The sequence below is a fragment of the Lipomyces doorenjongii genome, assembly GCF_038497915.1.
Source record: "Lipomyces doorenjongii strain NRRL Y-27504 unplaced genomic scaffold V1508scaffold_16, whole genome shotgun sequence".
Classification (NCBI taxonomy): domain Eukaryota; kingdom Fungi; phylum Ascomycota; class Lipomycetes; order Lipomycetales; family Lipomycetaceae; genus Lipomyces; species Lipomyces doorenjongii.
Genome location: NW_027118083.1, coordinates 276,495 through 300,678, shown reverse-complemented (window position 1 = coordinate 300,678; position 24,184 = coordinate 276,495). Strand labels below are relative to the sequence as shown.

Here is a 24,184-nt window from a genome sequence, read left to right as displayed (position 1 = left end):
TCACTTATGTTGTTTATCGCGCTCCTATCCCAGTATTGCTTTGAAAGCCAGATAAGATACCTCTACCCGCCATGCTTACGCGACTTTTGGCTCTGCGAGACGTTCAGGGCACGTTGTGCTGCATAATCCGTAGCGGTCAGATCAGGTCTAAGTCAACCAGACCCGGCTCTATCGGACAGGCAAGAAGACCATCCTCGACATTGTTGCGATTCACTGTATGGCTGGAGATCGCCTCAGGTTGTCATTCACGCGGCGGTCAACAATGGCTGTAGAGATATATTCTCGGTCTGGGCCAGGAAGTAGAACCAATGTTTCGGAAGAGGCGTCCAATTTTAGACTGGATACGGCAACGATGTCCCGAAGTAGAGTCTGCGCTGTTGTGACCCGTCCTTGTTCGCCAGTCAAACACGGTCATGTTAAGCACGCTAGTTCGCCAGTCGACACAGTTTACTACTGATTACAGAACGGATCCGCAATGCGACTTGACAGATACACTATTTCTCGGCTTGAAGCCGAGATGGATATAACTGTATGTTAGCACGGGCCAAGGTTTTGTATCTAGCACAAACCTGGCGTTGGCGTGCGGCGTAGCAGAATCACTTTGGGTTAGGGTCTAACGAGACGTCAATTCACGACGATCAGATGAAACGCGCCGATCGAGCAGATCGTGTGATTTTACTGACTACCCGATACCGATACATAAGTATATATGTGATCTGTGGCGAAAGATGACGAGCGAGTGAGATTGGACTAACCATTGTCACGTCCGTATATTGAATCGTCAGGTCGTGTTTGTATTGCTGGTCGCATTAGTAAAATCCAAAGCTAGTCTGAAAGCAACAGATATTGTCACTTTGCATAGTTATGATTAGAAGTGTTTGGCATCAGAGTCGATCGCAATACCATGAGGCACCCTGGTCTAGTTAGCCATTCCGATTGGCAAGTGGAGCTCTATTCAAATTCAGGGGGGAAGGGTTCGTGTTTCTGCATTTTGCAAAGTGTAAATGGTTGACAGCATGGTGTAGTTCATGTATCATATACTAAGCTCTCAGCAGTCCCAAAGATATACTTTTGCAGTGCAGTGAATAGTGGTGTGGTTGTTCGGCGGGAAGATTTAGCTACTGCGATAAATTTTTCGTAGCTCTCCCAGTTGCACTCCACCATCATCCGGAAGGCATTCATCTTCACAGAGGTATATGTGTGATTGTCAGAGACTATTGATCGTCGCGTGGATCGAGTGATAGAAGGTACGAAACACGATAAGTTGCAGGGACTTGTTCATACATGTGGCCTCACTGGCCACACACGTGTGCCGGTGTCGGTGTTCACCCTAACCCTACCTGAGTGGGAAGCTGTCCATCATCTGCGATTGTCAATTATCATTTATGCCTAGTCAGCGAGCATTCCTGGAGGAGACGAGAACGCCTAGACGGCATGCGACATTTGGTGCGGCTAGGGCCAAAGATGGTCCAGTCGACGTGTCGACACGACGCGCGACGTACCGTTCGTTTGTCGATGACGTTGGCACTTGGTTTCGCGTGGCGCGCTCGTGGACTCCACGCGACGCGGATCGCGTATGGCCCAATGCCGCGCTAGCTTGTTTGGGAATAGCGCATGTGATCCGCTGACTACTTCCTCGGTACCGAGGACGACCTACCAAAGTGACCAAGTTCTGGAATTAAGATTATTACTGCTACGTTCTGTTACCACTTAGCATCCCGCTCCTGGACTGCGTTACTGGACTGCGCTGCTGATGAGACGAGTTGAAGTCCGCGCGGGTGGCACGCGGTTCGTCTCTATAAATGCGTTTAGGATGCGGTGCCGTAACTCAATTGTTGGCCTACACACTATTAGTGAGGCGCGATACTCACCGCCTTTACTTAAGCACTCTCGCCATCGCAATTCGTACACATCCGCAATCCACGTTGACCACGTTCGCGGCTGGTCTCCGCCCGTGCTTTCCCACGCCTTGCTTCGCTTCCGGCGCTCGCTCTGTTCTATGTTCTACTTACACTTTACTCTCTCAACTACTACTTCTGCTCTACCCAACTCAAAAGTCCAACTTTAGTCTGTGAGAATCATCAGCACAGCGACGTGCCTGTCGCTCAGTCGATCATGCCGCTTCCCTCGCCGCTCCGCGGCGTTGCATCTGCTCAGGCCCACGCTCACGTTCCCGCCGGCCTGCCTATTCCGTCCGAGGCTCCTTTTGCTCCGGCCTCGCACCACCCGCCCATCCTGCCGCCTATATCTAAAATGACAGACTCCCCCGCCGCCATCCACCACCGCTCTTCTTCTTCCTCATCCTCAACCTCATCAGCTTCCAAACCATCGTCCCCCTTTGCCCATTCTCAACAGCCGCAGCAGCCTGGTTCCATTATGTCCGCCATCCCAGCGCGTGATTTCCACCACGCCCCGCCCTCCGCAGCGTCGTCCATCCGATCCGACTACTATCGTGATCAGCAGCCGGCGCCGGCACAGTACAGCTCCTACCGACCGCCCAACAGTGCCTACTCGTCTGATCAGCAGCCACAGCCTCCCCAGGGATACTCCAATGCTCAACCAGGTATGAACGTGCAGTCATGGTACGGTCAGGCGAGCGCACCCCGATCTTCCATGGACACCAGCTCCCAGGCCTACCCGCAATTTGCACGCGACTCTATGGAATACCAGCCCGATTCCCGGCGTGCGTCCGTCACGTCAGTCGATTCGATGCAGTACACCACCAGCCAGCGCGCTCCGTCCCCCGGCAGCAGAAACTCGAATCTAGATCTGCGCTACTCGATCAACAGCAAAGCTTCAGGCGGATCTAGAGTGGCTCCCAGAGTCGCACCACCGATCACGAACCCGACGCCGTACGCACCGCATCCTAACGCGCCGTCGCCCACAAAAGGATACCCGTATGCCTTTCCCGATCCTGGTGCTTCCTTGCCAACCTCGCAATCGCTTCAAGCGCCGCCACCTTCAAGTCAGTACTTCCCGAATGGATCTTCCATGCTGGGATACAGCCACGCTGCGAACACGTCCAGGACGAGTATAGACAGCTACGACCGCGTATCTGCACGCTCACTCGACCTCGACGACCAAGCAGCAGCTGCACAAGCCGCTGGAGTCGGACCCTACTCCCGCTCGCCCGAGCTCCGGCAGACGCACAAGATCGCAGAACGCAAGCGACGGCGAGACATGTCACTCCTGTACGAAGACTTGAAAGAGATACTGCCGGACGAAAAAGGTGTCAAGAGCTCGAAACACGAGATCCTCGTACGGGCAATCAGCGTCATCAAGAAACTTAATCGCAACAATGACGAACTCAGACTGGAAGTCAACGATCTGAGAGCAAAGCTCGGTATGCCACCGAAAAAGTTCGCGGCCGTGGGGGTCTCGTCTAATGGGAGTAGCAGTCATCGCGGCAACCGTGAGTCCACCGCCGGGTCAGAGTTGGAGGATGCCGAGGATGATGACCACGATACTATGGACGAGTCCAAGTGATTTCATATTTTGGGGTTTCTTTTGGTTTTGTTTGGGTAACTGGCGTTACGTGCTTTATAGTGTAAATAGGCGGTGTTGGTTGTATAAGTACGATTACGATAGTGGGTTTCCACGTAATGATTTCTTCTATGTAGTAGTCCTATCAGTCTCTTTGAATTCCCATGTACGTTGACAGAGTGTGGATGACGTTCGTTGCATGTCATACGATAATAATACAAAAGTTAGCAATTCGCCAGTAACAACTGACTGATCCTTTGCTGAATATCTAAATTAACCACTAAAGCTGTGATTACTGTGGTATTCTCGCCGTCGCATGTGATTCTGCCAAAAGTCAGCAAAAATCTTCCTCGGAATCAATCCTGCCGTCCGATTCGACCCCACGCGGGATTAATAACGGTACAATCTTCAAACCTACAGTACTCACGACGTTAACCACGCCGTCGTCCACGTAGCACTAACGGCACCATCACTTGCATGATCCACGCGACTGCCACGCGATGAAGACAACCCCACGTGGGAACAAATCAGGCGATCGACAGCATTCGCTCTAAGAGCACCGATCACCATCGACGGTGCGGTGTAGTACCGTTATCGGCCAAACAATACAAGCTCTGTCGCGCGTCGTGCAAGCGTACCCCCGGGTAGCAGTGACATGTGAACAGTATATGTTACTGCTTGTCATTGATACCAAATATCGCAAAAATTTCCAGTATGTGGACAATGCATGAATATCTCATCTCATAGTGTGAAGCTAGATTTTGACGCATAAACGCTTGACGCATCCTTTCCACCGAGCCATCATGGCACGAAAAGTGAATGATTGACACCAGCAGCCCCCAAAACTGTCCTGGTAGGAGCAAGTATAATCGCCTGCAGTGCACAAAGTGCGAAAATTCCCCCTCCGTCTCCCCAGTGTCCAAATCGTCGCTTCGGGCCCTCGGGACACCAAGCGAAGCTGCAATCTGCAATCTTCCAAAACAATAGGCTAAACTGTCAAAATCATCTTGCTGTGACGGTTTACGGTTTGGCATTGTGACAGGTAGAACGTTTGGTATGCAGAGATCGTCAACCTTGTCAGCCCATGCACTTCCGGTTGGCCGTCGGTTTCGGAAAGCTGCGGTGCTAAGTGTTGATAGCAAATGCAAACACTGATGCTAGTTTGCCAGTTGTCATCCCTTTGTCTTCGTAAGGTCCTTCTGCTATCTATTGCTACTATACAATTCGAGACTGATGACAAATTCTCCCAATCATACTCTCGGTATAAGACAGAAAACCATTGCCAGATAAAACAATAAGGCACATGGCATCCTTATCCCATATAGCCTCCTCCTCGCAGTACCAAACGATCCCACGTTGGACGTGTTACCACGCGCGGCACATACAAAAATGTTGCCCGTGAACGTGGTTCACACACGAGACAGCCGCGCGACTGCTGGTTCGTGTTCGTCGGCGTGGACTTATGTCTTGTTTCAAAGATATTAAGCATTAAACGCGAAGTGAAACAGAAGATTCTATAGGCCTGAAACGGTTAACGTAAGATACATTCGTCTACCGTGGTGTGGGAACACTAAGTAGAGGAAAGCAATAGGATGCGCGCAATATTCGATGGCTAGCCCTAACCCAATATGCTTGCGACACCCATAGGCGCCAAAAATATCAAATCAGGTTAGGGTTTTTCTAAGTACTAAACCCTTGCGATTAGTCTCGCTAAAGCCACAAGTGTGGCTTGCCAGTTAGAACTGCCACACGCAGGGACTATGCGTTCGGTCATCAGTGCGCAAAAAAAAAAAATTTTTTGGGCAAAAGCCGCGACCCTGCTCTCTCCCAACTCCCAGCTTCCTACTTCGTACACGTCGAGTATTCGTGTTGTGATATTCAACTTATTCCAAAAAGTTGAATTAGATATTGAAGGGGTTAAAGAATTAAGAGAAGTATGACTTTTTGATGTGCTTTGTTATTGGGCATTGATGAAGCTCTGAGTGCGACTTGCGCCGTGATGCATTGTGTTTCATATATGCTAACCTGGAACATCACAGATAATGGCCAAATCAGCAAAGAAAAGCACCAGCAAGGCGAACAAGCCCGTCGACAAACCAATGGCTTTAGCCGCAAAACCAGGAGCGGGTGTTACGAAGTCTAAGGGTGACGCAAACGGCAAGCCTGCAAAGTTGCAGAAGGCTGCGACTGCTGCTGCGGCTGTTGCGGACAAGTTGGCGAAGAAGGCGAAGGAATTAAAGAAGAAGGAGGAACCCAAGAAGGTTGTGAAGAAGGTTGAAAGTGAATCTGAGTCTGAGTCTGAGTCCGAAAGCGAGAGTGAGGTTGAGACTGAAGAGCCGAAGAAGGAGGATAAGATGGACATTGATTCTTCCTCTGACGGTGCTAGTGAGAGCGAGAGCGAGTCCGAGTCCGAGTCCGACACAAGTGAGAGTGAGGAGGAAGTCAAGAAGCCTGCTGCCAAGAACAGCAAAGCTGCTGCTGCGCCAGCGACAAAGGTCGCGGCTGAGAAGAAGGTTGAGAAGAAGGCTGAGAAGAAGGCTGAGCCTGAGTCTGAGTCAGAGAGCGAGTCGGAGTCCAAGTCGGATGATTCGGATGAGGAATCGTCTGATGAGATGGAGGAAGTCAAGAAGCCCGTTGTTGCGAAAAAGGAGAGCAAGGACGAGAGTCCTGAGTCCGAGTCTAGTGGTGAGGAGGAGTCTGAGAGTGACGCTGAGTCTGAGTCTGAGTCCGAGTCCGAGGACGAAACGGAGGTCAAGAAGACCGAGACTCAGACCGCCAAGAAACCGGCTAATGGCAAGGCCGTCGGTGTTACTACCAGCGAGAGCAGCGATGACAGCGACGAGGAAGAGGAGTCGACCGCCACTGAGACCAAGGGTGAGGCCGAGTCGTCGGAAGCTTCCGAATCTGAAGAAGCTAGCTCTGAGTCCGACGACGAAGAGGAGAAGCAGCCCCCTAAGCGCAAGGCCGAGGAGGATGTGATTGTCAAGAATGGTATCAAAAAGCAGAAGGTTGATGAGGGGGCCTCCAAGACTTTGTTCGTCGGACGATTGTCCTGGAACGTTGATGATGACTGGCTCAAGCGTGAGTTCGAGGAGGTTGGAGAAGTCGTTTCTGCCCGCATTGTCTTCGACAAGCACTCTGGCAAGTCAAAGGGGTATGTGACGTCCAATGCATTGAAATTTTTCTGTGCTAATGAATGTAGATTCGGTTACGTCGATTTCGCTGATGCTGCTTCGGCACAGAAGGCTATTGACGAGCTCCAGGGTAAGGAGATTGACGGCCGACCAGTGAACTTGGATCTGTCGGCCGCTAGGCCAGCCGAAAACAGCGGCACTAATCGCAACGCCCGTGCAGAGAAGTTCGGCGACAAGCTCTCTGAGCCTTCCGACACTCTCTTCCTAGGAAATCTTTCTTTCAACGTCGACCGTGACAACCTCTTCGAGGTCTTTGGAGCACACGGCAACGTTCTCAACGTCCGTCTTCCCACCAACCCTGAGACCGAGCAACTCAAGGGCTTCGGCTACGTTCAGTTCTCGAGTGTCGAAGAGGCCAAGGAGGCTCTCAATGCACTCAACGGCACTTCCATCGCCGGCCGATCAGTCCGAATTGACTACTCTACTCCTCGGGACAACAGCAGTAGCGGTGGGCGCGGTGGTGCGCGTGGAGGTCGTGGAGGAAACCGTGGCGGCAACCGTGGCGGCGACCGTGGTGGCAACCGTGGTGGAAACCGTGGTAGCAGTCGCGGCGGTCGTGGTGGTCGTGGTGGTGCTGGCTTTGGTCGCACTGGTGCGAACGCTGTCGAGTTCAAGGGCAAGAAGATCACTTTCTAAGTTGTCCTGAATGATTCCGTCGATCTTTTGCCTGCATCGTGTATTTATTAGTTGCATGACTTTTTGCTTTGCGTTTATTGTTGTAGTTGGGTGAGTCGGGCAAACTAAAAGCATAATTCGGATCTTCAAGGGTTTTCTGGGTTTCCGTGCGAAAGGTTTGGTTACGCAACATAAAAGTATTTGTTTTCTTCGCGGTTTTGTATCTACTTTATGGTTTTGTTATTCTAACTGTGGATTTCTGTGCCTTGGTTTTAATAGATGATGTAATAGTGACGTAATTGCCTATGCTTTATTTAAGAGAAATGAAGTATATATGAATTACCTTGTACTTTTCCTTGCGTAATTTGTACCGTGTTCATATGTCGCTCTCTGCCACTTGTAGTTGCAAAAGTAGACTAAAATTCTTGATGTAACGTATTTTTGGTTTATGTCATATTATTTCTCTACGTTGCATCTAAATTGACTACCTGTTCGCGAATACAGAATCGCACAATGTTCCTAATAGTGTAATGCTTCTGATAATTAAAATCTGACAAGTTCGCCAAAGGTACACATTATAGCTAGCCGTGCCTACAAATTTTTTGACAATCTATGACCAAAACAATAATCAATCTTCCAAGAGTGATATGAACATTCCCTTATTCACTGGCCAGTCTGCCTACCAAAAATATGTCAAAACTTACTTTTGCGAGATTAGATCATTATATATGCTTCCGTTCGACTGCAGACCCCGTTACTATCGACATGCTCAACACATAGAATTTTGAATATAACAGGTCAAACTTATTCGTCCGAAAGTGTATCAGGGTTCTTGTACGCATATAGCAGAGTCTGGAAGAATGTCGGGTCTTCGCGATCGACCTTGTTGACTTTATCGTACTGTACCTGGGCAGCAAGCACGTTGCTGTAAATACCCGATGGACTCTTTGCCGTTCTAGCCAGCGAAAGAGCAGCAGGCTTCGAGATGTTGGCGCACTCCACAAAGACATCGGCAAGCTTCTCGACATCCTCCGTAGGAGGATTCCGCTTGAATGCTAGCGCTTGGATCCCGGCCACAACCCTGTCCGAGCAATCATCCTTTCTGTCGTCAAACAGGAAGCCAGTTATGTGTGTGGCTCTCGCTAATGCGGCGTTTCCTCTGGCCTTCGCAATACTGTCCTCCAGCACCTGCTTGCTGGGCAACTCAGTGTTATAAACTTGCTTGTAAAGCTCCACGTATCGTTGTTTTCGAGAAATAATCTTCTCCAAGAATTCGTCGCGTTTGTCGTAAAAGCCCTTCAAAATATGTTCAGCCCCGTCAGCATAGAACCACGACGGAGGCTGCTGGTCAAGTCCAGACGGCCAAACAATGGGCTTCTCCAATAGCTTTAACTTCTGAACATCGGCCTCGCTAACGTCAGTCATGGTTGCAATTGAACAGCAGTCGGACAGATCGGTTCGTTCTAGTCAATTTCGAAGGCGGCTTATGTGCGCAGAGCCGTTTCTGGGGAATGACGAGTTGCGAGAATCTCGGAGAAAAAGCGTTGTCGAACTGTGCTTGCTCTCGTATCGAAAGCCGCCGCCTCTGGTTGGTCGTTTCGTTTACCGCGCCAATCCGGCTCCAACAGAGCAACCCCGGTCGTTCCTGCGAATATTGCAGCATGATGGGTTAGGGAGTTATAGCTCACGACTCACTAGTGATCCCAAGTCACAACGCCGGCTTACAACCATAACGCATTGCGATTGTTAATCTTTTTATCTTCTTTATTCACTGTGCGATATGTCTTCTACTGGTCCAGTTAAAGCCGAAGATGACGTAAATATAGTTGGATACGAGGACGACGATCCAGTTTCACCTGCGTCCCTGCCCCCAGACGAGGAAGAGGAGGAGGATGTGTACGAGGACTCTGGCGATCTTGATATGAGTGCGGCCGGCACCAAAGTATGGCTCGTCCGAATGCCAAGATTCTTGAGAGAACGATGGCTTGAGATGGAGAATAGTGATGGGCAAGACTTGGGTATCGTGCGGTTGCGGCAGGATAATGCCAATGATGTACGTGGCATGGTGATAGATCTGAAGTTGCATATGACTGACTAGTGCGACCCTCGTAGATTCGCCTTATATTGGCTGACACTACTGCGACGAAGGACTTACCGCATGAATATAAATTATCTGTTACGAATCAGAATGTTTCCAATACCTTCGTGTTTGGCGAACAGAATTTATCCCGGTATAAAGACAATTCTAGAAATCAAAATGGAGCGGATTTTGCGCCACAGAATAATAGTAACGGAAAGAGCAAGCGAAGACGGTATCAGCCATATAACAGAGTTAATATTCCAAGTACGATCCGATCTATTGAACTTGGGTCTCTGTATCAGGACTGACAAAGTCATAGAGAAAACGTCAATAGTTGGGACGGTCTTCCATGAGTGCTCGCTTACTGTCTCTGCCGCGGATAAGAACTACACGAATTTTGTTACCCAGAGGAAGATGATGGCTGAAGCCGTACCGCGGCCGCAGGTCACTCTATTGAACGAGATTCCTGGCGTGACTAGTGCGATGGCTGGCCCGAGCATGAAAGACAGCAACAGCGCATTCATGAAGGCTCAGAAGCGCGAGAAAGATCGCGCGTCCGCCGAGGGCAAAGCCGCGAGAATACCAAAGAACGAGTTGTACGATCAGTTGTTCAAATTGTTTGAGGAGTATGATTATTGGAGTATGAAGGGATTTAGAGAACGCACCCGCCAGCCTGAGGTAGTACATTTTGCTGCTAATTTATATTCACTGACTCGTGTACCTAACGAATTTTCTAGGCATATCTCAAAGAGGTTTTAGAGTCCATTGCAATTCTCAACAAAAAAGGTCCTTACGCTCTGAAATACAGCTTGAAACCGGAGTACAAGGGCCGAAAAGACAACATTGTTCTGTAAACGCGAACACAGACCTACACACATACACACGCACACACACACACACACACACACACACACACACACACACACATACACATCTTCGTTAGATTCACCCCAACATCAAGGATTAACTTGGCTTAACTGTATTAGTAGCAAAATTATGGTTAGTAAATATTTTGAAAATCACGATTGCAAGTCGTTCGTTAGGTACATCTGTAATGATAGGATAGGCTCGGCCGCTTGGATGAGCGTGCGGAACCTATACTAGCAGCGACACGATAGTGAGTGTCATCTGTATCTAGGGCAAAATATATTTGGATTGAAAGTTATTGTTGAGGTTTTCATTTGACATTGGAAATAACAATCTCGAAATGCAACATTGTAGAAACTTTGTAGCTTAAATAGGCGCAAGCCTGAACTAATTAGTGCGCGTGAAATCTGCTGTACCCTAAGATATTGTGGTGGTTGTTGTTTAGCCCTAACGATTGTGGGAAATACATTCAAAATCTGCCCGCCACAGCTGCTACTTCCCTTATGTCGCTTTCTTTCTATCATTTACGCCGTTTCAGAGGTTATTTGCTTTAATCACCTATATTGGGCTATTATTGTATCTCTGAACAGATATTAGAATGTCCGACTCCGAACTATTAAATCAGATTGCTACGTTAGCAGGTACGCGAAGTGTTCAACTCCAAGCTAACCCATGAATGTATAAGGGCAAACAGTGAGGCCATGATGCTAACTACTAAGGGGCTATTAATCGCCATAAGAATAATGAGCAGCGAACAGCTTCCTCTACAACTTGTATGTTTGCATGTGAATATGATTAGGAACTCGAGTATACTAATTTCATTTCAGCGTCGTATCAGTACCAGTCGTTTGATCCTAGAGGTCGTTCGACATATCGCGGTGTACGAGGTATGTAATTTTTACGATTCAGTCGATTCAGTCGATTCTCGTGCGAGATACTGATATGGATAATAGGGCGTGGCCGCGCATCAAGCTACAGAGGAATGAAACCAATGTCACATCGAAATCGCACACTTGTTCTCAACGGTCCTTCAATAAACGAGACTGTCGTTGATGCGATAGACTCGACTTTGTCAACTGCTGCGCCGAGCTCTGGAGCAGACACGCCGACCAATTCAACGGGTCCCACTTACGTCAAAAAACGCGACCGCCACATGCAACTCATCAACTCAACCGTATACTCTGACCTTGCACAGGCGCGGACCAAGGCGATAGAAGCAACGCGCGTGGCAAAGGAAGAGAAGCGTGCCGTGCGTGCACAGCGAGAGGCGTCTAAAGCCAGACGCGTTGCGCGGTTAGAAGAGGTCGAGATTGACGGTGTGAAGTACCGGGTTCAGAAGGATGGAAGCAAACTGATACGTGTGACCGGTATGTATCGTTAATATGTGTTTAATGATGACTGCGATCGGTCGTATTAACTCGGTGCAGCTGATAATTCAAATGCAAGTCATGCGCCGAAGAAAGCCGTTATTGGAGGCGTTACTTTCTTGCGGAGTAAGAACGGTAATTTGTGGCGCAAAGGGGTTGTCAAGTCGATGAAACGGTAGGCACATATTATAAGTCCTGCGACAATGACGCCCAAACTGACAAAATATTAGAGAGCGAAAGAGCATCGACGAGCATTGTCGATATTTCACAATGACTGGTTCTTATCCCTTTTACTTTTGTCTCTTTTGATGGCTATAATGGGCTATGAAGCGCTTCAAGCGCATAATGACTCAATACACTGAATAGGCATTCTAAAATCATTTGATGTATGAGCTAACTAACGTAATTTAGGTAAATGTGGGCGCGGTCTGTCATGTCCGTACAAGCACGACCCCAATCACGTGGCTCTATGTCCTCTATATCTACACAACAAATGCCAAAACCCATCGTGCGACCTTTCTCACACTCCTTCACCTCACAACTCCCCGTTATGTGTACACTTTCAACGCGGTCATTGCTCAAATCCAAACTGCAAGTATACGCACATGACAGTAGCTCCAGGTGCTAAAGTGTGTCGCGATTTCGCTCTGAAGCTGTACTGCGACGCAGGCGACAAATGCGCCGGCAGACATGTATTCGAGTGTCCAGATTTCGAGGAGACTGGGGCTTGCCCTAGGGGGGAGAAGAAGTGTAAGTTAATGCATGTGTTCCGCGCGGGGAAGAATAAACAGAGTAATGGCAGTGGTGGGGGAGAAGGTGATGGCGTGGTCTTTATGGATGAGGGAGGAAATGGAGAGCATTCAGAATTGCCGGCCGATGTGCTTCAGGGTGTTAGGGCTCATTTGCAACGTGATGACGAAGTTCTAAACAATCGGAATACCATTAGTCTGTACAGCGATGCTGAGGAAGATGAGGAGGATGAGAATGATGAGGATGAAGATGAGGAAGACGATGTGGAGTTTGATTCCGACATGTTTGAAGAAGATGACGATGAGAATGAGATATTGGATAATAGTGATGCGATGGAGGACGATGGTGGGCAGGAATATATTCCACTATAGTTCGGAATGTATAGTGAGAAAGGAGGTGAGTGAACTTTTCTCTAGTTATCCATTATGTACGATATCAATGCGGCAATCAGGAACCTTCAGTAACGGATTCCATGGTACGGAACAAGGAATATTTTTGGCAGCTCGTTATTCTGATCTTTTTGGAATTTACGCATCTTATCAATGGCGTTCTGGGCGAGATGTCACTTCGATAGTATTGGTTCCGTAGTTACACATGCTCTCGTTGTGGTGGTTTGACGACTGGCCAAGAGAACTAAATGACAAGAATGATCCCAAATCATTGAGAATATGAGGGAAGACTTTACAATTGTATTTAGTAGAAAATAAAGTATGATCACAATGAATAACTATAGTACAGTGTATTATTTGCCCGCAACTGAGTGGCGACTTGTTTCTTCCCCTTCACTTGAAGCCACATCAGCAGTTGCAATATTATTGTAGTATTTGGCGCTTGTGGATTCGAACTCCTCCACTGGTTTTGCATAATTGTTCTTGACTGGCTGATCAAGGGTCTGTACGTTGACGTCCTGTCTTATATTGTTGACTGCGTCCACGAGATTGAGTCGCACGAACTGATTCCACGCATCTACTTCATCAAGCCGTCCAATGTCCGATAACCTCTGAGTTTCGAACTGCACTTTCTCCAAAAAGTTCAATTGCGTGGCCAGCGGCTGCATTAACCAAATATTACGACCAATCAAATGCGGCATCTCCTTGTCTCTCGCGATGGGAACTGCAGAGTCATATGGAATTCCGTATTTTCGTCCCGGCAAGAAATCGTCTAATTTTGTGTTTGGATCGAAGTTTTGGTGGAATTTGCTCAGCATACGTATAAACGCAGCTTTGTCCGCGTCTTTTTGATTTTTTCCGTGGCCCTCGAACCACATTTCTGGGATATGCCAGTCGCTGAAGAATAAGGGTCGCAAACGTGTTTCGTAGCGGTATACAGTCTGTTGTCCCGTCAACCACTCGCGCTCGATGAGATACGGCCATGTGACGATACGTTCGTAGAAGAGTCGGGGATGAAGTGCTATATTGTGCTCGAATCCCTGAAACTTGACATGATGGATCCTAGTTCTGTTGGACTGCAACATCGGCTTCCACGGATAGATGATAAAGTTGATGTTTCCCTTTTCATCTAATCTACCGATCTTTTTCAAGTCGAGCATGGCGTGCGCGACCTTACCGAAAGGTTTATTCGCATTACGTTCCTTCTTATTGGCCCGTCGTGATTTCAATGGTTGTGGTTCCGGTTGTTGATCAAAGCCTGTTAAAGCGTCTTGTTCCATAGCTTGCCTTTTGAGTTTCTTTTTCGCAACTTTAAGCCGCCATCGTTCTGTTGGTGGCAGATCCGACGAAGATGGCAGCGAACGCCGGGTGGATTTGAGATGCTCGAATCGCTGTTCAGTGCTAAATCCATCTTTGCGCACCCGCTCTGTGATTTGTAATTTGTTTGCAGTTTGCTGCGCGGCTGTGAGTTTGGCAAACATGTTGTCAGTTGGTAGTTCCTTAATTGTGGGTTGGCCGGGTCCGTTATCTTGTCGTCGCGTACGAGATTGTGAGTAACTTTCGTTATCGTCTTCCTCGTTGTAGTACGTCTGTACAACTATCCTCCGCTCAGAGTTGTTTTTTTGTGATTGTAGACCCTTACTCTTCTCCATTAATCGTTGTATCATATCTGCAGGTCTTTCCTTAGCAGGGTGGCGATTATCAGCGTTGTCCGAGCTCACACTGTCTTCTTCGATCGAGTGCTGTGTCATATTTGAGTACCGCAGATCTCGCCTTAGCCCTTCTCTAGCTAAACGGAAAATATCGACTTTCTTCGAGCTCAAGTCATTTCTACGCCGGATTCGGTCAGATGTCGTGCTTGTTGCGTCTCGAGGCAATTTTCGTGTTTGAGAACCGACATGATTGGGATCAGTACGATTCGTAGACTCAGTCTGCTCCACGCGCTGTGTACGTGTATATTCAAACTTCTTCTCCATCCTCTTCCCGGCCCTTAATTGCATCTCCTCCTTAGGCGTGATCGAGTTCTCAAGATCACGCCTGTCCCACCGTCCATCACGCGGGTCCTTCAAAGTCTTCGTAACATTTCCGTCGTTGTCGACGAGCACCATCTTCGCCTTGTCCCTCGGCACTGATCCGGCATGCTCGTACTCGTCGTAAGCCCACCACGGCACTCCATCCACTTCCACCACAGCTTTGGCGACGCCAGACGCCGACTTTTTGGGTTTGGAGGACGATTGTCTGCCACGGCCAGACCAGGAGACGGCAGCGCGGACGTGAGGCGGGTTGTGCACCGTCGGCGGGACTAGTCGGCATGACAACTGTTCAATGAATCAGTACCTCCTCCTCTATTCAGTTCATATAACCCCGGCCGTCAAACAATACAATACAATCGAATAAAAAAAATACCCGCAAGCTTACATTACGCATTATCAACTCTCTACCAAGACTTTCACATTCAATCTCCTGACGATTTTGTTGCCATTGCGTATGCAAATAAACCACAAGGTACAAGAGTAAATCTCCACGTTCACAATTCGACTAGCGCGATGTTTGACGAATTAGCGTGGTATTTCCTAGCAGGCCGGGTTTGAGTCTCAGCATCGAAAGGGACCCCTTGTGCTAGTAAAAAGTTTCATCAGGGTTAGGAAAATTGGTTATTAGAGTTTGAAGGTATTGAAAGTGTGGTAGACTGCTCGTCGTGACAAGTAATGGGTCATGGCCAGGATAAAGGATGAGACTTTCCCGTTGTAACTTGATCTGTTCAAAGACAATCTACGCCGCTCTGACATCCCTCACACCGTCAAAACACGAGCACGAGACTCAGCCTGACCGATATTCTAATGTTCTATAACAAGTTTATATCGACCCAAGCACGTTGGAAGACGTAGGCTGAGTCGGGCGTCCAACGCTCGGCCGACTGCGAGCGATTCAATTTCACTGTATTCATGACACAATAAACCAATCGTTATCATCATTCATATTCAAAACGTAAATTAAGTAAACATTCGTAATCAATAAATCGATAAATACATAGTTTAGAAAAAAAAAGTTAAAATAACGGATACGTAACGGCGTAACCAAACAGGCTGATTTCTTTGTCCAAAAGTTGAGCGTACAACTCATCACAACAAAAAGAACAATATGACAGGAATGGACGTTAAACCGACCAAAACCATTACTCCAAGGTCCCTGAATCCAAAAAAAAGGAGATAAACTAAAGTTGTCAAGTGATTATGTCACTGAGCGCAAAGTATCTCAACCACGGGAGCACACGCATAAGAAGCGAAGCGATATCGCATAACAGTCATAGATAGCACGAACAGCTTACATATCGGTACGTCTGTACAAGGCACTATCTGACAAAGAAGTAGACTTTAGAGCAATAAGATAACCATCATCTGCCCGCTTCTAAAACACAAGTATGTTAGTCATAGATACTGACGGCTAAATCGAACAACCCAAGTTCAATAATTGTCGCCTCTTCACGACCAATTCAATTTCTTCGAGTATATTGTCAGTTGGTGCAAATTTGTTGTCATCGTACTCTTGAATTGGCGAAGGTGGGGCACCCAGAGGAACAGAAGCGTCGGAGGCGCGCGCGTGGTGAACTGGAGCGACAATGCGAAGAATACCGCCTGCCTGGATTTCAGCCACGACCTCAGACTTTGTCACGAGCCACACTTCTTTAGACGCATGCTGCCCTGGTTCATTCGAATGTTCCGGATTCAAATGAATGTAGCCTTGTTGCTGTTTGTCATCTGCCAGGACCTTGTATATTTGATGAGAAAGCGTAGATACGTTCTGGAGAGCGACCGATCTCGGAGCCAAGAACTGTGAGCGCAGAGTCAAGTCTGCAAACGACGGATACTTGACAGCCACCGTCAAGTACAAGAGCTACCTTACGTCAGTATGCGTGAGCTAAGATATAATATATACAGGGAGACCGACCAAAAACATAAGCCCGGCCGATAATGCTAATTGCTCAAAGTCTTGCTGGGTGAGACAAGCGGCAAAGCTAAAATCCTGCCGCCCGTTCATAAACACACCATCAAACAAATCAGTCTGATGAATGCTCATATGATCAGCCATCATTTCGTCACTCGAACTTTTCTTGATCTTGATGGCCGTGGGTTTAATCGACGTGGGCCTCTCGCGGTCATTACCAATGACATCTGACGACACGCCGTCGACCAGGCATTCCTGGCGTGCCCAAAACACGGACTCAGAGCTAACACTTTGTTCCAGAGTACTAATGTACTTCTTCATTTCCTCGTGGTTTCTCTCTAACTCGTCCTTCTCCTTTTCGAGCCTCTCGACTTTATCTTCCAGATGTTCGATATACAATCGTTTCTTCTCACGAGACGCCAGAGCTGCGACTCGATTTCGGAGCAGCCGATGAACATGCTTGTACTTTGCCAATTCCTCGGGATCTAAATCTTCTTTGGTCTTCCCAGGCGGAAGTTCAGGAAGAACAAGCGGCTTGCGAGATCCGATCGTGTTAAGTGGCGGCCGGATATCGGGATTGATCATGGCAGCCTTTTCCGAAATCGAATTTTTGCGACGTCGCACACGTTTTGTCGATGCGGCAATTTCTTCGGCCGCAGCAGCAGTGGCGGAGGTCAAGCAGGGCGACACTAGACTGCGACTAGCCTGTTGCTGCTGCCTCTTAGATGACGGAGACGCAAGGTTTGTCGTGTTTTTGGATTCCTTCAGTGCGGATTTAGGCGACACTGAGCCCGGAGAAGTTTGGTTATTCACGTTTGTCGAGTTCCGCGTTTCGGACGGGCCCATGACAGAAGACGTGAGATGGTCAATATCCATTCTGTCAGACATTCTCGGGTGCTGCTCGTCGGATGTAGTTGAGTTCGGCATGTAGTACGTTGTGGGGAATCTCTTTGATGCGGCGGCGAAGTAAGAGTCGACGAACGAGTCCTTTTCGATGGCGGTCTGGATACTGCCAGCGGATCCGGGTGATCTGAGACGGTAGTCTGCAGCAATGGTTAGTGAAAGAGAGCACGGATGGACCAGTACGACTGACCCGGCGACGTGAGGGCTGAGCCATAGGGGTCAGCTGAGTCGAGCTCGAAGGAGGAGCCGAAACCGTACTCGGCAAGATAGTCGCCGTAAAGGATTGACGTGGAGGCCTTGAAGTCATTGTCCATGGTGGCGATCTGAAGACGCGGCAAGCTAGATGGCTGGGCCGGATGAACGCCCGTCCCGGTTCTGTAGGCGGAGTCGGACGATGCTGGCATGTCTATGCCTGTCGCAGCGGAGAGTTCATTGTGGAAGAATGGATCGGGATTGTCGACCAGAGGCGAACGAGGTGACCGCGGAAGACGATACGTGATCGAGGCGGGAGAAGACGCGGATGACGAGGAGGCCGCAGTGGACGGGTAGAGCTGTGGACGGGCGTGAGATGAAGAGCGGAAGGGAGAGAAGATAGAGTCGATGTCGGAAGACTGTAATGAGATCGTGGACGGCCCAGTGGCCAGGCGGTTGAATGCCATTTGGACGAGAGAGATGAGAGATGTAAAATTAAGAAGGGAAGAGAAGGAAAGACGGCCAGCTGGCGGGATGGAGTGGATAAGAAGTGGCCGAGTGCACGTAGTGGTGGACTGCCTACTTCTACTCTTCCCCGGTCTCCCCGACCCCAGACCGCCGCCCCAGACTCGCGCCCGCGTTCGCAGCCGGTGCATGCAATAATGCACGCGCGCTCTCCCTCACTCAGTCAGGACACCTTGGCGGAAAGCCCTACTCTTCTGGCGTCACGTGCCTCCGGACAATTGCTCTCATCGCAGTTGCAATTAAGTCACCAGCCAAAATAGTTTACAGTGGCATCGAGTGGGAGAGCACCAGCTAAAGTGCATCAGAGTCTAACTGACTAGCGTCCCTGGTCAGGCACAAACAAGCTCGGCGGCTATAGCTAGCGTGTCCCTGAACTGGCAGTCAGTGCGCAGAATGATGCACGCTAATGCGCAGTCGGCGCTGCCTAAGTGGATTGAAGCTCACTCGTTTCGCGCCGCAACATCGTGTCTCACTAGACGCCGTCGAACGGCTAGTAACGCTTAAACGCCCGAGCCGAATACAACTGTGTTGGCAACACCCGCTCTCAAAGAGCGAGCTCCCTGATCACAGATCACACCTGCGCTGTGAGTGGAGAGCCAATCGGCCAGCCTTCCGACGCCTTCAAACAGTGTTTACTCCGCCGAACAGTAGTGGGTATCGCGATGGACGGACGATGCTGACCAAAGCCACTGCGGCTCCTCTCGCCAACTTCACGGAAGTGTGGTGTTTGTGTTGTGTGACCACTGCTCCGTGCGTTGGCAATTCCGTTCTCTCTGGCTCCATTCGCACTGACCGCAGTGTTCATCGATCGGCCGCCATTTCCTGCCGATCCGTGTCTAGCGAGCACCGATTCACAGTCCACGCAAGGCACATTAAAGCATGTGCGAGCGAGCTACAGCGACATATGATCCGCGCACGGACAGCCGTGGCTTTGACCTACGTTCCGCGTTTCGTGTCACCGACTCTAGTCTGTTAAACACCCATTACCGCGCGTACCTTCGTGCCTGAATGGCTCAACCGACTGGCCCCAGACACTGCGCACGTGTACTCAGTTATCGACGACGTTCCCGCAGCTTCCGAGTTCACCCGATTCCGCGGGTCGTCGGTGACCCCGCAATTCCTGACCCCGGTCGATCGTGCACCCAGTGTAAAGCCCTCACATGATCACTTGGCTGTCTACGTGATCGCAATCGGGAAATCTACCCGTCGTCGGCCAGTCACGCGTTGTTGCCATACTGATATTGTTACTGCAGCTAACCTTTGCATTCGCAGCCGTGTTCTTTATTTCAAATGGCATGTGATACTTTGTTTTTCCGTGACACGTGCCAATTTGCATGTGAACTAAATGAGAAGTTCAAGGCCCTGGCGACCACTCGATGCGCTTCCCCAGAAATAAAAATATCTGCTGCTGGGTTCTCGCAGGTTCTGGGGCCGGCAAAGCTCGATTTAGTTGGGTTGGAAATTAATCATCCTCTGTATATTGCACGTGCCGTAAAGCGCCGCATGGCACTTTATGCTTAGAAGAAAAACATGTTCATTATTTATTGCCTGATGTGCAGAGATGCCATTGAGATTACCGGACTGGCTGTTACGGGTACCCTTTTCACTCAGGGGGTACGAGTTCGCGTCAGCGCGCTTGTCCGGGCACTAATTTATTGTGACAGCTGCAAACACTGGCGGCTGCTCAGCTTCGGCAAAATTTAGTGCATTTGAAGATTGAGTGTAGTTACGCCAAAGCTTCCCCGGATTTACCGGAAACTTGCTTTATATTGCGAAAATTGTACAACCTGTCCGTATTACTCCAATCAAAACAAAGAGTCAATGTCATGTACTTGTCGTCAGTCATTTATATCATCCACATCCGCAAGCACCGCAAACCCAGACAATGTAATCCCGATCAAAACCATATAGGCTAGACAAACTCCGCAATCAATTGCTGCACCTCGCCGTACTCATTCGCTTCCTCAATATCTTCGTAATTCTAACTACCCATTAGCATTCATCCCACATCTCGTATGACTACTTACACCAACAATATCCTTGCCCTTAACAATACCTGGCAGCTTCTTCCCTTTAGACGACCTCGCCCAGAGCTTCTTCGCCTGCTCATTCGTCGCGAGATCAATGATTTCGAACCCTATGTTATTCGACCTGAGAATCAACACTAGTCTATTCGTCGCCGTCATAATATTTCGGCCAAACATGCCGCCGCCTGTGAACGACGTGTATATGTATACTTTAGAGTCCTCCTCAATCGCAAACGGCGCGTTGGTAGTTGCATCTAGTATCGGCGCAACGTCCTCGGCAATACGTGGTGCCGGAACAGACTCAGCTCCTTGCTCGGCTGTGGTCGATTCAGTAGCATGAGGTTTGTCAACTGGTACTGCTGCAGACACCGGTTCTTTAAATTCGATGCCTTTCGATTCAGCGGACATATCCGTAGCTGTCTCAGCAACGGCCTCGGGCTTTGCCCGCTCTGCGACACCTTCATGTCCAGGCTCAAGTGCCTCAAGTCCCCTCGGGCTCCTATCATCAGCAGCTGACCAATCCTCATTAACCTTCGGTTCGTCGCCAGTCACTCCTTCAGCCACGAGTACCGGCTCCAGTGCTCCTGGCACACGCCCTTGCGTCTCAGTCGAACATTCGTCTGCGTTTGTCGCCAGCACCGGAGTTGATATATCGAGGTCGATAAGCGCAGACTCTGATGCGTCCCCAATTTCAGTCGCGGATTTGGACGGCTCCTCAACGTCTTTTGTACCATACATTTCAGCTGCAGCTAGGTCCTTCGCATCCCTTGCCTTGGCGGTGGTATCTTCCACTAGTGTCTCTGGATCCGTCTCTGTGACAATAGCCGCGCTAGCGGACTTACTGCCGTCTCCATCTCGTACAAATCCCAGAGTATCCAATCCAGGTATCATCGTGTCCGCATTCTCAGCCTCGACTGGCAGATCGCTCTCCCGTGTACGCGCAACCCCTTCGCTATCTATCGCAAAACCAGTGGACTCAGTCTCACGGGCCTCCGGAGATTCCTCATTTATACCCAGCGCAGAGTCACCAGACTCTGTATTTTCCTCCATAGAAGGTGCTGGTACAGGAGTGGTGCTATCAATTTCCGAAGTCTTGGGCATCCTGTCGTCTTCCTCAGTGGTGTCACGGACAACTTCCTTTGCGTCGATAGTTACTGCGGTCGTCTGGCTTGAGGTCGGTATTTCCTCTCGATGCTCCAAAACGTCAATCGCCTCGGGTTTAGCCGCCCGAGCCTCCTCTATTGTACCATCGTCTGTGTCCATCGATGATGACATCTCCGCCGCGGTTGCAGCTACATGAGCAGCAGGCAATGCAGCCTCACTACTCTGCTCGACCTCGTCTACATTAATTATTGCAATCCCCTGTTCAGTACCGATCTCGTCCCCGGTAACGGATAACACCACACTGCCCAGGTCCACCCCTAATTGAGGCTCACGCGCACTCATCTCGAGCCCGTAAACCTGCTCCGCGCCATTTCCCCCAACACTCTCTGTTAATCCACGAAAACTCCCCTCCAATGGAGAAATATTCTCAAACACGGACCCATTCAATGGCGACTCTGCATCAAGACTGGGACTCACGCTGCCGATATTAAGCCCATACTCAGTCATATGCGCCTCAATCAAATCAATCAACTCAAAATCATCGGCCTCGCTATTTCGACTTTCCTGATTCGCACCTATAGGTTCCTTCGATTGTTCGGATGCTGGAATTGGCTGGTCATATATAATTGGCGCGGTTGTGGCGATACCAGGTGTCGCGTTCGATCGGCCGATATTGTCCAATTCGGAAAGAACGGAGTCCAGAAACGACTCTGTTGAGAAATCGAGTGATTCCTCGTATGCCATTGCAATGTTGGTTTGAATTCTAACTTAACTGCTTAAAATTCACAAGGAACCCTTGAATGGAGGATATTGGAATGGAGCAGAAGTGTGTGGATCTGAAATACCCCAGGTTATGCAAGGACCCGTTGATCGGCGCTTGCGATCGAATGCCACAGCTTCCAAAAGAGCAAACAGCAAAAGCGACTATCACACGCTGTGGATGTGAATCAAGGCACAACAACGTTTAGTAGGTAGCGGTTCAAAAGAGGTGCTGTCAAGGGGAAGTCTATGTATTGTGGCTGATGCGGGGGGGTTTTATTTATACCGGACGTGTGCCTTCGCCGATGGGACAACAATACACACGGTATTGCTACAAATAGTAATTGCCAAACTGTGACCAACAATAAATCCAATATGGACAAAATTGCTCACAGAGCCTCTGCTAACAGTCGCCCAAACTCATAATTAAAAAAATCTACATAAATTACAACTCCTCGCACTCAGTGGGACATCGGAAATCCTCGCGCTGGTGAGCCGTAGACCACAATACCTCTTTCACGCCCTTGGCGACTTGGTCGACCGCGTCCACAGCCCAGAGCACGTCTAAATGTTCGTACGTCGGTATCACCTTCTTTTTCAGCAAAACAACATCTGGCTCTGCGTTTTCTAAACGGTTAATCAATCGTTCTCCGTCTACTAACGAGTCTTCTTGTGCGATCCACAATGCGATCGGCGGACACCGGGAATCAAACCAGGGCTCGGATGTCTCGGCATCAAATATGCAGCGACGCGTCGCAAAACTGTCTCTACCGAGCCACCACCGCATGCTCTCGGCACTAATATATACCGGAGAAAATTGGAACATGCGGCCCTCGAGGAATTGATCCCAACGATCGTCCGACCAACCAAACAAAAAGTGAAGCATCGCATACGAACAGTAAGTGACCGCCCGTTTCGGAATTATTGACCGAAGAACAAGCATTGCCGGCATAAACGCATGAATACCGAACAATAAGCGGTAAGTTGATGGTGACAAATAACGGAAACACTTTTATTTTCGAGTTAGAGGCGGCAACCCCTCAGATCATAATATATGTACGTACTTTGAAGAAATCGCGATCAATTAATGGACCCGCATAGATCGACGGAGCCAAAGCACAGAAGCCGCTTATTTTTTTCCCTAAGTCAGGAACATGAAACCGACTTAATGCAAGGAAAACCTGTGTCGTCCCTTGCGAATGGCCGACAAGGCCAACCTATTGTCGCAAGTTAACGCTTATCAGACTAAGCAGCACATGACTTCAAACCTTTTGATGACCTGTCCTCTCAAGAATAAAATTTATGAATGACGGGACATCTTTTGTGGCCATGTCACGCACATCCCATTCCTAGAACATTAGAATCGGGCACGCAAAGGTTATCTGTAGTTTGCGAACTCACCCACAGACGGGGATTGTTGTAACTGAAGTCTAAATGTTTGTAGTCAAATCCACATCTATTGTTTCCAAGCCAGACGTCATATCCGCTAATGTTCAGTTAGCACAATTTATGAAATCATTGTGCACCACCGCACCTCTTGCACAAATAAAACGCCAGACTATCCTCTTCATTGACGCAGAACGCGCCCGCACTTTGCAGCAAACCATGAATTAACAGTACCGGGTATTTTGACTTCTTGCGATCCTCCAGTTCATTTGGCTCGTATATTCGGAATAGTTGCAGTACAAACCGATCCTGGGTAACAATTTCAAATTGCTGGGCCCGTAGACCAACTAAGGACGCGTAGTAATCGATGTTACGCAGCACCTTTTTATCGTATTTACTCCTCTTCCTTGCTCTTTCATATTCCATTTCAAAGAAGTGCCGGTGCTCAGTAATGTGTTTGCCAAAAAATCCCAACACACCGGTCCGTATGCGCACGCCGACATCCGTGAAAATGGCTACAGTCATTAAAGATCCTAAAATTGAAAACGTAAAAATAGCCGATACTGTTCTGCGCACGTAGCAAGCTAAATTCGATACA

General features: G+C 48.9%; 9 protein-coding genes across 9 annotated transcripts; 4 read left to right on the top strand and 5 right to left on the bottom strand.

Moving 5' to 3' along the window:
* The first annotated feature begins 1,709 nt into the window (after window positions 1–1,709).
* On the top strand, window positions 1,710–3,722 carry V1508DRAFT_415114 (uncharacterized protein). Its single transcript, XM_066940023.1, has one exon. The coding sequence runs from the start codon at window positions 2,116–2,118 to the stop codon at window positions 3,484–3,486; it is 1,371 nt and encodes a 456-aa protein (XP_066796727.1). The 5' UTR covers window positions 1,710–2,115; the 3' UTR covers window positions 3,487–3,722.
* Window positions 3,723–5,298: 1,576 nt separating this feature from the next.
* V1508DRAFT_415109 (uncharacterized protein) lies at window positions 5,299–7,602 on the top strand. Its single transcript, XM_066940022.1, has 3 exons — window positions 5,299–5,417; window positions 5,523–6,637; window positions 6,686–7,602. Exons 2-3 carry the CDS (start codon window positions 5,526–5,528, stop codon window positions 7,311–7,313), a joined length of 1,740 nt encoding a protein of 579 aa, XP_066796726.1. The 5' UTR covers window positions 5,299–5,417; window positions 5,523–5,525; the 3' UTR covers window positions 7,314–7,602.
* On the bottom strand, window positions 7,600–8,850 carry V1508DRAFT_415107 (uncharacterized protein). Its single transcript, XM_066940021.1, has one exon. It carries the CDS (start codon window positions 8,715–8,717, stop codon window positions 8,097–8,099), a length of 621 nt encoding a protein of 206 aa, XP_066796725.1. The 5' UTR covers window positions 8,718–8,850; the 3' UTR covers window positions 7,600–8,096.
* A 109-nt stretch (window positions 8,851–8,959) lies between these two features.
* On the top strand, window positions 8,960–10,586 carry V1508DRAFT_415105 (transcription initiation factor IIF, beta subunit). The gene is made up of 4 exons (XM_066940020.1): window positions 8,960–9,345; window positions 9,405–9,636; window positions 9,692–10,050; window positions 10,110–10,586. Exons 1-4 carry the CDS (start codon window positions 9,073–9,075, stop codon window positions 10,224–10,226), a joined length of 981 nt encoding a protein of 326 aa, XP_066796724.1. The 5' UTR covers window positions 8,960–9,072; the 3' UTR covers window positions 10,227–10,586.
* A 518-nt stretch (window positions 10,587–11,104) lies between these two features.
* On the top strand, window positions 11,105–13,080 carry V1508DRAFT_415101 (uncharacterized protein). Its single transcript, XM_066940019.1, has 4 exons — window positions 11,105–11,606; window positions 11,667–11,781; window positions 11,837–11,883; window positions 12,018–13,080. Exons 1-4 carry the CDS (start codon window positions 11,222–11,224, stop codon window positions 12,725–12,727), a joined length of 1,257 nt encoding a protein of 418 aa, XP_066796723.1. The 5' UTR covers window positions 11,105–11,221; the 3' UTR covers window positions 12,728–13,080.
* V1508DRAFT_415097 (uncharacterized protein) lies at window positions 13,026–15,362 on the bottom strand. The gene is made up of 2 exons (XM_066940018.1): window positions 15,164–15,362; window positions 13,026–15,063 (listed from the first exon to the last, which is right to left on the bottom strand). The coding sequence occupies exons 1-2, from the start codon at window positions 15,170–15,172 to the stop codon at window positions 13,099–13,101; spliced, it is 1,974 nt and encodes a 657-aa protein (XP_066796722.1). The 5' UTR covers window positions 15,173–15,362; the 3' UTR covers window positions 13,026–13,098.
* A 1,255-nt stretch (window positions 15,363–16,617) lies between these two features.
* Window positions 16,618–18,695, bottom strand: V1508DRAFT_415092 (uncharacterized protein). The gene is made up of 2 exons (XM_066940017.1): window positions 17,784–18,695; window positions 16,618–17,733 (listed from the first exon to the last, which is right to left on the bottom strand). The coding sequence occupies exons 1-2, from the start codon at window positions 18,439–18,441 to the stop codon at window positions 16,664–16,666; spliced, it is 1,728 nt and encodes a 575-aa protein (XP_066796721.1). The 5' UTR covers window positions 18,442–18,695; the 3' UTR covers window positions 16,618–16,663.
* A 1,331-nt stretch (window positions 18,696–20,026) lies between these two features.
* Window positions 20,027–22,508, bottom strand: V1508DRAFT_73421 (uncharacterized protein). Its single transcript, XM_066943029.1, has 2 exons — window positions 20,338–22,508; window positions 20,027–20,291 (listed from the first exon to the last, which is right to left on the bottom strand). Exons 1-2 carry the CDS (start codon window positions 22,183–22,185, stop codon window positions 20,223–20,225), a joined length of 1,917 nt encoding a protein of 638 aa, XP_066796720.1. The 5' UTR covers window positions 22,186–22,508; the 3' UTR covers window positions 20,027–20,222.
* A 137-nt stretch (window positions 22,509–22,645) lies between these two features.
* Window positions 22,646–24,111, bottom strand: V1508DRAFT_396713 (Alpha/Beta hydrolase protein; the record flags this gene model as incomplete). Its single annotated transcript, XM_066938115.1, has 5 exons — window positions 22,646–23,209; window positions 23,265–23,417; window positions 23,469–23,549; window positions 23,602–23,686; window positions 23,735–24,111. 5 exons carry the CDS (start codon window positions 24,109–24,111, stop codon window positions 22,646–22,648), a joined length of 1,260 nt encoding a protein of 419 aa, XP_066796719.1.
* Window positions 24,112–24,184: the final 73 nt, after the last annotated feature.

Bases quoted from the DNA above. Each gene is read 5' to 3' on its own strand.
- V1508DRAFT_415101 (XM_066940019.1), top strand. From the start codon at position 11,222: ATGAAACCAATGTCACATCGAAATCGCACACTTGTTCTCAACGGTCCT. The intron at 11,607-11,666 runs GTATGTATCGTT...AACTCGGTGCAG, and splicing joins CAAACTGATACGTGTGACCG to CTGATAATTCAAATGCAAGT. The intron at 11,782-11,836 runs GTAGGCACATAT...ACAAAATATTAG, and splicing joins GTTGTCAAGTCGATGAAACG to AGAGCGAAAGAGCATCGACG.
- V1508DRAFT_415105 (XM_066940020.1), top strand. From the start codon at position 9,073: ATGTCTTCTACTGGTCCAGTTAAAGCCGAAGATGACGTAAATATAGTT. The intron at 9,346-9,404 runs GTACGTGGCATG...CGACCCTCGTAG, and splicing joins GGCAGGATAATGCCAATGAT to ATTCGCCTTATATTGGCTGA. The intron at 9,637-9,691 runs GTACGATCCGAT...ACAAAGTCATAG, and splicing joins TAACAGAGTTAATATTCCAA to AGAAAACGTCAATAGTTGGG.
- V1508DRAFT_415109 (XM_066940022.1), top strand. From the start codon at position 5,526: ATGGCCAAATCAGCAAAGAAAAGCACCAGCAAGGCGAACAAGCCCGTC. The intron at 6,638-6,685 runs GTATGTGACGTC...TAATGAATGTAG, and splicing joins CACTCTGGCAAGTCAAAGGG to ATTCGGTTACGTCGATTTCG.
- V1508DRAFT_73421 (XM_066943029.1), bottom strand. From the start codon at position 22,185: ATGGCATACGAGGAATCACTCGATTTCTCAACAGAGTCGTTTCTGGAC. The intron at 20,292-20,337 runs GTAAGTAGTCAT...ATGGGTAGTTAG, and splicing joins AGGGCAAGGATATTGTTGGT to AATTACGAAGATATTGAGGA.
- V1508DRAFT_415092 (XM_066940017.1), bottom strand. From the start codon at position 18,441: ATGCACCGGCTGCGAACGCGGGCGCGAGTCTGGGGCGGCGGTCTGGGG. The intron at 17,734-17,783 runs GTCAGTCGTACT...CCATTGCTGCAG, and splicing joins CTCAGCCCTCACGTCGCCGG to ACTACCGTCTCAGATCACCC.
- V1508DRAFT_415107 (XM_066940021.1), bottom strand. From the start codon at position 8,717: ATGACTGACGTTAGCGAGGCCGATGTTCAGAAGTTAAAGCTATTGGAG.
- V1508DRAFT_415114 (XM_066940023.1), top strand. From the start codon at position 2,116: ATGCCGCTTCCCTCGCCGCTCCGCGGCGTTGCATCTGCTCAGGCCCAC.